The 9745-nt window shown below is 53.4% G+C and overlaps 2 protein-coding genes across 5 annotated transcripts; both read left to right on the top strand.

Moving 5' to 3' along the window:
• Positions 1-1364: 1364 nt before the first annotated feature.
• MYL6B (myosin light chain 6B) lies at positions 1365-5590 on the top strand. Of its 3 annotated transcripts, none has more exons than XM_019669102.1 (8): positions 1365-1467; positions 2765-2990; positions 3754-3781; positions 4000-4143; positions 4380-4553; positions 5083-5160; positions 5310-5347; positions 5490-5590. In XM_019669102.1, exons 2-7 carry the CDS (start codon positions 2811-2813, stop codon positions 5336-5338), a joined length of 633 nt encoding a protein of 210 aa, XP_019524647.1. In that variant the 5' UTR covers positions 1365-1467; positions 2765-2810; the 3' UTR covers positions 5339-5347; positions 5490-5590. The 3 variants fall into 3 exon arrangements, with proteins under 3 accessions (XP_019524647.1, XP_019524646.1, XP_019524645.1); XM_019669101.1 differs by having other exon boundaries at positions 1432-1467; positions 2744-2990; XM_019669100.1 differs by lacking the exon at positions 1365-1467 and adding an exon at positions 1645-1788.
• Positions 5591-5804: 214 nt separating this feature from the next.
• MYL6 (myosin light chain 6) lies at positions 5805-9244 on the top strand. Of its 2 annotated transcripts, XM_019669103.1 has the most exons (7): positions 5805-5942; positions 6211-6238; positions 7086-7229; positions 7450-7623; positions 7904-7981; positions 8296-8340; positions 9051-9244. In XM_019669103.1, exons 1-6 carry the CDS (start codon positions 5940-5942, stop codon positions 8322-8324), a joined length of 456 nt encoding a protein of 151 aa, XP_019524648.1. In that variant the 5' UTR covers positions 5805-5939; the 3' UTR covers positions 8325-8340; positions 9051-9244. The 2 variants fall into 2 exon arrangements, with proteins under 2 accessions (XP_019524648.1, XP_019524649.1); XM_019669104.1 differs by lacking the exon at positions 8296-8340.
• The last annotated feature ends 501 nt before the right edge of the window (positions 9245-9745 follow it).

Consider the following 9745-nt stretch of genomic DNA (forward strand, 5'->3'; position numbering starts at 1 on the left):
CAATGATGGGGCCAACTTGGGCCAGTGAAGCAACATCCTCCACAACTAGACTGAAGGACAAAAAGGACAGCAACTTGTCTGTTCTCCTTTTCCCCCAATTTCTCAGCGCTGTTCCCAACCCCCAATTCCCCAATAAAAAAAATCTAAAAAATAAAAATAAAAATCTTAAATTATTAAAAAAAAAAAATCTAATCCTCCCCAACAGCCCTTTGAGGTAAGTACTATTATCTTGATTTTACAGATGGGGGAACTGAGGCACAGAGATAACTAAGCTTGCTGGACCTTACCAGCAAATTCCTAGCAGCACCTGGATTCAAATCTAAGCAGGCTGGTCTGAGCGCACACTCTTTAACAACCCCTATGCTGCCTGTCTGAGATAATTTAGCCCCTCATGCAGTATCTGCTTTGTGGAGGCCTCCAGCAATGGTTGCTAACACCTTCCTTACCATGATCCTTATTTCTGTTATACAACCTATTCCTAGTCTTCTGAGAAGCTTTCTCCAATTAACAAGTCACTTACTGCCCATAAAGTTCACCTATGCCTCACCCTCCTGACCTCCAGCTGGTTTTCTACTCTGATGCACTGCCTGCATGACCCTGTAGCCAGAGCCTCCAGTAGGAGATGCACCACCAGGGCATTTACTGATCCAGACAGTCAAGATGGGCCTGGCCTGGCTGGCACAGAGACCTTTGATAAACATCTGGGAGAATGAGCTGTCCAATGATGGGCAGCGCTGTCTCAGAGCAAACGGCTGGAGAGCCTAGCCCTCCTTTCCAAGGAGATCTGTGAAAACCAGACAGGATGGACAGCAGATAGCAGTCGCAGTATGGAGAAATTTCAAATTGGAGAGACTGGGACAGATGACCAGGCTTAATTTCAAATCTTAACATTTACTTCAACTATCAGCTCATTTCAAAAAAAATTTTAAAAACCTTGGAGTTACTGTTTCCAGTCACATGGCAACTCGATGACCTCTGCTCTCTCTCTACCAAACCGTAAGCGGTAGCTAAAGAGACCGCACTACTCTCCCCGGGGCAGTAAGTGCTTCCTACTATCTGACCTCCAACTGGCCTGCTGCAATCGCAGCTTCAGCCTTTCTCCTGACTGATTCTCTTACCAGGAAAAAGTACCCCCGCCCACACTAAATGGGCAACTCCAGACCCAAGAAAGGGACACTTTGAGGGGCCCCGCGCAGTTTTAGCGTCAGGGGTGGAGATTGTAAATTGCTCATTGCCTTTCAGTTCCGGGACAAGAACCGCGCCTGAAACGTTCGAATCACTAACCGCAGCTAGGGCGGAAGCCACCACCTCAGCGTCGTGTTCCAGCTAGAGAGGAGCGTTTCCCGTGAGCCCGCGGGCGCGCGGGGACTACGACTCCCGGCATGCTCCGAGGCCGCTGGGTTTAACTCCTTCAGGGCCGGAGGCTGCCCTGTGCCCCGCCTCCGCCCCTTACCTGGATCTTGCAGGGTGAGTATTGTGGAGCTGAAAAGGGACTCTCCCCTTTATTTACGTGTGTGTGTGTGTGTGTGTGTGTGTGTGTGTGTGTGTGTGTGTGTGTGTTACTCCCGAGAAATGACTAAAATGGGACAATTTGCAGTAATGAGATTCAGATGCGCTTTTTTTGTAGTGGGAGACTCAGCATCTACTCTGAACCGCAGGGCCTAAATAGAATCACTTCTGTCTTCCTCAGAATGTTACCTAAATGCTCTCCTTTCCCCCAGAACAAAAGTAGCCAGCAGCCCCCCTCCCCTCTCCCTAACGCCACCGACCTCGACCCTTCTCAGCAAGGTTTGTAACCTGGCTCCTGAGACAAGGTTTTTATTATCCTTCTGGTTGGAATGGAGGGGGTGGGGTGAGTGACTCATGGAGCCCAAAGGACCCCTACATCCTTTGGGATTGGAGATTTTAGAATTTAGGCCCTTTGTGTCTCCGAGCCTGCCCTTCTCCTCAGGTGTCACCACGGCATCCCTGCAGGTTCAGCAGGCACCCTACCTTTGTCTGACTTTAATGACCATGGGCTTGTGGAAAAGGGTTCCTTCCTTGGGAGCATGGGTGGTGGGTGTTAAACTGATCGTTGCCCCCCACTCCCCATCAGCACCCCTAAAACAACTCCCCACAGGAGACAATGGGCTGGGGCGGGGGGCGGGTTTGGTCACATTCTTTATTCATTACTATATTTTGCACAGTTCCAGTTCTGGGCTGGCATGGAGGAGGACAGGGACTAAGTATTGAAGATTATTAGGCTGTAGGGTCAACTATTCCTGCTCCTCATCCATGGTCAGAGGGAAGTGGAGGGGCTACTTGTTTTTGTCACTTTTCACTGCTCCCAGACCCCACTGTAACTCTCCCAGTTCACAAGGCCCCCTCCCTGCCTCAGCCTTCAAGAGTCTAAAGCTGCTAGAAAAAGGGTCTACTCTGACTCAGAGGGTTGAGCGCCTAGAATGCCTGAATCCCCTTCTTTGCCTCAACCCTATCTGAGTGTCACTAGTAAGCATCCTGTCCACCCCAGATGTTAACTTTCCCATTCTGGGCAGTTTCTGGCTTCCTTCCCGTGCCCCCAAAGGAGCCATTGTTCTGGGCAGCATTTGCAGTGGGATAGACAGAAGTAAGAAGACCTTGGGGCAGGCGTTCTGAACCGTAGGAGGCCAGGGGAGTAAGGGCAAGCCGGCACATCTCTCCTCTGTCTCACCCTCCCCACCGCCAACTGGCTCCCTGCCCCTGCCCCCGCCCCTTGACATCCCAGACTCCCTGGCTATTTAAACAGAGATGGGTGCCCCCATCGGCACACTGTCCTTTGGCCATCGGACATCATGCCTCCCAAGAAGGATGTTCCTGTGAAGAAACCAGCGGGACCCCCTATCTCCAAGCCTGCTGCCAAGCCAGCAGCAGCAGGGGCCCCTCCAGCCAAGACCAAGGCTGAACCAGCGGCAGCTGTCTCTTCAGCCCCTGAGAAAACCCGGGATCCCCCAATCGATCTCTCCAAAGTGGTGGTGAGTCCCTGGAAAGTAAAGAAATAATTTGGAGGCGGTGATACAAGGGTGGGATATAGCCTAAGGGGTTAGGAGGCACCTAGTAGGTAGGAATCAGTGAGCACTGGAATGATGTTGGGGGTTCCTCTTGATCTCTTCATTTGGAAATATCCAGGCTTGTGACTCTGCTATTGTCTTTGTTGTTCTCTCCTCTAACCTATAACACGTGTGTGTATGCGCACACACAGGCACACACAGACACACACGTACACACGCGCACATGCACACACATTCACACTCCCCTGCTGGAGGCAGGGACTGAGATGGGGGAACATCTGGGTTCTGAGGACAGTTTCAAGGTGAAGGGAGGGAGCTGCTGCCTGTGCCTGGCTGACTGTTCAACTCAAAGGGCCACATCTCTGAACCCCAGGAGGGGAGGCCAAAGAGGACAGACTTGTTAGACAATCACAGCTGGGGGCCAGGGGTAAATTTAGCCTTTGTTCAGCCCCCAGTTATGTGAGGGATGCAGGGCTCAGGGCAGTGGAGGGAGGGAAACAGGTGGCATGGGATTAACCCTGTTCCCAGGAAACCCTCCCCCTCGATAATTCCTCCTCTTGGGATTCTCCCAAGGTCCAGAGCTGGGAATGGGACTGAGGTGGCTGAGCTCCCAGCCTGGTCCTTTTGAGCCCCTCCTCAGAAATGGCTAGCAGTTGGTTGGGAGGAGTGCTGGAGAGGGATTGAATGAGCCCTGTCATTCCTCCTCACCTGTTCTTTTCTTCCACAGATCGAGTTTAACAAGGACCAGCTGGAGGGTGAGGAGAAGCTGGTCCCCTGAGCCCACTGTCCAGTCCCAAGCCCCTGGTCAGATCCTCTTTCTATTCCCCTAACTCCAGTCCCGACCTTGAAACCTCCCACACTAATCCTCTGTGTCCCCTGTTCTGCCCAGCTCTAGCCCATAGTTTCTGAACTCCCTTTCTGTCTGGGGGTGATGGGAACCCCTGATCAAAACTGACCCCTCTTTATACTTCAGAGTTCAAGGAGGCCTTTGAGCTGTTTGACCGAGTAGGGGATGGCAAGATCCTTTACAGCCAGTGTGGGGACGTGATGAGGGCCCTGGGCCAGAACCCGACCAACGCCGAGGTGCTCAAAGTCCTGGGGAACCCCAAGAGTGATGGTGAGGGAACCCTTGGAATAATGGGGGTTTTGGTTTGGTGGTAGAACCAAGGAATGTTGGTAAGGTGACAAAGGATTCTCGGGTGGGTCTCAGGATTTCAAAAACTGTCAAACCCCAGGGCAGAAAAACATCCTGAGTGTTGAACAGGATGAAAGCCTTCATGGTAGGGATGAGAACTATGTCCTAGGTGACACCACACACCACAGTGACCTCTCCCTCACCTTTCTAACCTCCAGAGCTGAAGTCCCGGCGTGTGGACTTTGAGACTTTCCTGCCCATGCTCCAGGCAGTGGCCAAGAACCGGGACCAAGGCACATATGAGGACTACCTGGAGGGGCTTCGAGTGTTTGACAAAGAGGGGAATGGCAAAGTCATGGGAGCAGAGCTCAGACATGTCCTCACCACCCTGGGTGAGGCAGGGACCAGAACTCCTGTGGAGTGGAGAGAAGAGGGTGAACCAGAAAGAAGGCTGCCAAATAGGCAGAGCCAGGGAGGGATTACTGGCCTGTAGGTCATGGGCAGGAGACTGAGAAGGTCAAAACCACGGGAGCAGAATCCAAAGGGCTTCCTCCTGCAGAGGATAAAGTGAGGGGGACAAGGATGCCTCCCAAAGGGCAGAGGAAAGGGGATGAAGTAGAAGAACTGAATTTGTTTTGGAAGAGATGCTTGTGCTCGGTGATATGGTATTTTCTCTTAAACCTCTGGAATTTAGTTTCCGTGTCTGTCAAAACTTTCACCTGGTGCTAATGCAGGTGGAATGGAAAGCAATCTGCAGGAACACATCCAAGCCATTACCATTACAAGGGGAGGATTCCTTTGGGGCTCTGTTGTTATGGGCGAAACTCCAGGGTGGGAGAAGAGGAGATACCATCCAGAAAAGCTTGGCCTGGTTGGTGAGGGAGGGAAGGCAGGGTCTAAAATGCTGTGTCTGGGGCTCAGGAGAGAAGATGACGGAAGAGGAAGTGGAGACAGTTCTGGCAGGACATGAGGACAGCAATGGCTGCATCAACTATGAAGGTGAGGGGCCAGAGGAGCGGAAGGGACAGGGGAGAAGGGGAGGCAGGAGGCTTGCAGTATGTGGGTGGGGGCACCCTAAGGCCTGGATTATGTCAGTGGATTATCTAAGGGCCTGCTTCTGAAGGCCCTCTTGCCTCCTCTCTCTGCAGCCTTCCTGAAGCACATCCTAAGCGTCTGAGCTCTACAGGTAGGGCCCTCCTACTCTGCCTTGAGACAAGTCTCCTTCCCTTCCTTCAGCCAGGGTAGAACAGCAGGGAAGTACGTGTCCCTTAGTCATGTCCTGCTGCGCGCGAGCGCCAGAGTTTGGCAACTTTCATCTTTTTCCACAGATTCAGTGGGGTCGGACACTGGGCCTCCAACAGGCGGAAGCACGTTCCTACCACTAGGAGGCCACCTATTGTTTCAGAATAAAGAGCTGATTCCTCCCTTAGCCTCCGACTGTTGCTTTCTTCAGAGGTCAGGGAGGGAGGGAGGGACGCTCTCCCCAATCCGGCATCCTCTGATCCTCCCGCTGCTCAGAAGAGCAGATTCCTTGCGCCCCACCCTACCCCCTTGTGCAGTTTCTGTGCCCCAGGTAAGGCTATTCTGGAGACATGAACATCAGTTGGCCCCGCCCACCTTATTACTAATGTAGCAATATCATCTGCATAAGCCCAAACCAGGAGTCCTATTGGCTGGGTCGCTGAGGGTGACGTAATTGGGACGTACTAAGACTAGGGTTGGGCCGAGAGTCGGAGCCATTACTGCAGGAAAAGGTCCGGCAGAGCTGAGCAGTCAAGATGGTGGGTTCCGGGGCCTGGGAGGATGAGCGGGGTTTGGGGCGAGAGGCGGGAAGCCTCGGGTAGGGGGCGAGGAGAAGGCAGAAGTAGGGGGCAAACGGAACCTGAGGGCCTGGAAGTTGGAGGTGGGGTTGGAAAGTCTGGGGTCCTGTCCTGCCGGAAAGCGAGTCCCCTGCATGGAAAAGGAGTTTGAGGTTCAGTTTGTGGGACTGGGATAGACGCTTGGGGGATGTGAGTTCAGATGTTGACTGCTCCCCTCTTCTCTGAGCAGTGTGACTTCACCGAGGACCAGACCGCAGGTAGGTATCAGACCCCTACGGAGGTCACGCTTAGGGAGAGGGGCACACCTCTAGCACCTATCCCCTCACCCCAACCTGTCAGCTCTTCAGCACCCCCAAGGGAATACCTCCCGGATTCCCTTCTCTCCCCTGGAGCCTCCATTTTCTTTTCTCACTCTTTCTTCCTCCCTCCCCTTCCACTCTAGATCTGAGCCCCAAGCACTGGGTGAGTTTTAGGTGGTGTGGCTATGTGAAACAACTCGGTCACCTAATGCTTGCTGTGCGTGGGGTTTGAGGAGGGTGTGTGAAACTGCCTGTGCCCCTCCCTCCCTTAATCAGCCTCTTCTGCTTCTGCCCTCCTTCTGTGACAACGCCCCCCTCCCCCAGCTTGGAATTGTGAAGGTTGTAAAAAGCAGTGACCTGGTATTTTGGAGAGACAGGGGAGTTTGCTGAGGATACTCTTTGTAGCTGTTCCCACTGAACAGGAGGGGTGGGAACTGGCAGGCTGGGATGACCCCAGTCCCAGGCTGCTGCTCCCACTTCCTTATAAGGACAGGACCCAGACTGGGCGGTGGCAAATTCCTGCCCTGAGTAGGGTAGTGCGCAGGCTGGGCAGGCTTGCTGCAGGCAGAGGGGGTGTGGAAAAGAATGTTACTACTATGCCTAGAGGGGAGGAAGGCAGTGTCGCTGTGTGACACCTGAGTTGGGAGGAAGGGACACTGGATCCCTCTTAGTGGACTTGAGTTTACAGTGGTATAAATATCTGGTTTCCTTAGCATGATCAAAGTTGAATGGGCAACGGAAATGTTGAGGGAGGGCTGGGGTTAGCCCCCATGTGCCAAGTGCTGATGTTTATCTGAATCCTCAGAGTTCAAGGAGGCTTTCCAGCTGTTTGACCGAACAGGGGATGGCAAGATCCTGTACAGCCAGTGTGGGGACGTGATGAGGGCCCTGGGCCAGAACCCCACCAACGCCGAGGTGCTCAAAGTCCTGGGGAACCCCAAGAGTGATGGTGAGGGTCCTCAAGAACAACTCCTCAGTGTGATAGGAGTTGTTCTTCAGCTAAGAGCTTCCCTTATCTTCATAGGCCCCAAACTCAAGCAGGTCTTGTCTCAACTAGCAAATCCATGGATTTCTTCTACTTTGAATGGGAGCCTTCTGTTCAGTTGTGATCCCTGTAATCCCCTCAGTTGAGAACTCGTGTGACTTTCTGTCTGTCTTCTTTACGGCAGAGATGAATGTGAAGGTGTTGGACTTTGAGCACTTCCTGCCCATGCTGCAGACTGTGGCCAAGAACAAGGACCAGGGCACCTATGAGGACTACGTTGAAGGCCTTAGGGTGTTTGACAAGGAAGGGAACGGCACTGTCATGGGTGCGGAGATCCGGCATGTTCTGGTCACATTGGGTAAGGCCCTTGCTTCTTTTTTTAATTTTATTGGGGAACAGCCATGGTCATTGGTTACACATTGCTTTCATGCTACAATGGCATAGCTGACTCTTTTTAAGGAGGGCGCAGCTCACAGTGGCCCATGCAGGGACTAAACAGGCAACCCTGGTGTTATCAGCACGATGCTCTAACCAACTGAGCTAACTGGCCATCCCTGCCCTTGCTTCTTGAGCTGAGGTGCCACCCTATACCTCACCTGTCACCCTGTTCCCCAAATGCTCTTTTTTTCCCTCTTCAGGTGAGAAGATGACAGAGGAAGAAGTAGAGATGCTGGTGGCGGGGCATGAGGACAGCAATGGTTGTATCAACTATGAAGGTGAGGGACGAATTGGGACGCTGGTGGAGGAAGCAGCCATACGGGGCGGGTCAAACACAGCATGTGAAGCTTTTCATGTCCCTGGACTTGGGCTCCAAAAAGTGCCAGGAGGCCAGGGGCAGGGCCCAGCCCAGCCCAGCCCAGGAGTGGGAGGCCGGGGAGGGGTATGACAGCAAAGGAAGGGGCAAGGTGGTGTGAAGGGTGGGGAAGGAATGGGAAGTAAAATAAATGTAATGTCTATGCCCCCACCGCCTGATCCCCTCACCCCATGTGTGTGTCTTGTCTTCACCATTAATGTCTCTTCCTTCCTGCAGCGTTTGTGAGGCATATCCTGTCGGGGTGACGGGCCCGTGGGGCGGGTACGGCTCCTCCCAGCCTCCCCTACTCTAGTTGACCTCCCCAGTGTTTTTCTTCCCAACCTTTGCTCCCTGGCCCCTGCCCTTCCCCTACTACCATCTGACTTCCTCCTGGCATGTTTTCTGCATGGAGCTGACTGGGGAGAGGAGGGGTTCCTCAAAGAGGAAGACAGCCTGGGGGTGTGGTACCTCCTCTCCTAGAATGGGCTCTGAAGCTTGCGTTATAGAGCCCTGGGTGCTAGTGTCTGGGAACTCTCACCAGCCCACCCCCATCTTGCTTTAGGGTGATCCTTTGGCCCTGGAGCACCGGCGTTTGGCATAGGGAGGGTGGGTTGTCTGCCCCATTGTGCTGCTGTAGCTGAACAGTCTCTTCCCCTTCCTTCTGCTGGGCAGCTTGGAGGTACCCTAACCCAAAACTCTGTCTTCTCCTGCCAATGGCTGACAGTAGCTATAGGTGTAGCTGAGAACTTTTCTGCCTATGCTGTGTTCTTGCTGCTCAGGGTGGGGTGGGGAACTAACAGCTGGTGGGAGGGGAGCTGGGGGCCCAGAGAACTGGTCAGACTCAAGGCGGCTCCTCTGCAAACTGACCCCAAGGTTGGTTGCTGTGGACATGTCCCTTCTTCTGCCACCTTCGTGGTCATGAGGTCTCCTGGCCCCTGGTGGACCCCTCCCTTAACCCTGCTCCCTGGTTCACCCCTCTGTCCCTTCCACAGAGCTCGTCCGCATGGTGCTGAATGGCTGAAGACATTCCCGGTGTGCCCAGCGCCCTGTGCCTTCCCCTGTGTGAGACTGTATGTAGCCCTGAAGGCCTTTTAGGTTCTCTTGTCACAGCACTTTCCCCAGCTTGTCTCTTGGATGATGTTTGTCATCAGCATTCACCAAATAAACTTGTTCTCTGTGCCCTAAATGCGGTTCCGCTTTCCTTCCTGAGCAGGGTGAAGGAGAGGAGAGATGGTCCAGGGTCAATGGACCTGGGGCTGGGGAACGGTGGGGGAAGGGCCTGTAGGAGCCACCTTTGCCTCATTGAAATGCTGACCCCATTCACTGATGCTACAAAGGCCACCCCTTGGGGGATTAGGAAAGCCATAAACCCCTGTAGGACCAAGGCTGGCAATCCTTGTTCCGGCTCATAGGCTGAGCCTTCTTCTGGCCCTCTAGCTCCTTAAACAGAGCCCTCACCCTCCCAAGCACGGCAGACCTTTTGTGGGAGAGGCCCCAAGTGTTTATTAGTGCTAAAGCCAGGCCATATTAGCACTGTCTGAGCCTGTCTGTCACCTCAGCAGGGCTAGGGGCCAATAATAACAGAAGTAGGGAAGATGCCTGCCTTCTCCCTGCTGAATAAGGGAAGACATGAAGCCACTACTTCTGAAAAGATAAATATACAAAATCTCCAAGGCTGTGAGGATGT

This window comes from Hipposideros armiger, unplaced genomic scaffold (genome assembly GCF_001890085.2).
Source record: "Hipposideros armiger isolate ML-2016 unplaced genomic scaffold, ASM189008v1 scaffold_548, whole genome shotgun sequence".
NCBI lineage: Eukaryota > Metazoa > Chordata > Mammalia > Chiroptera > Hipposideridae > Hipposideros > Hipposideros armiger.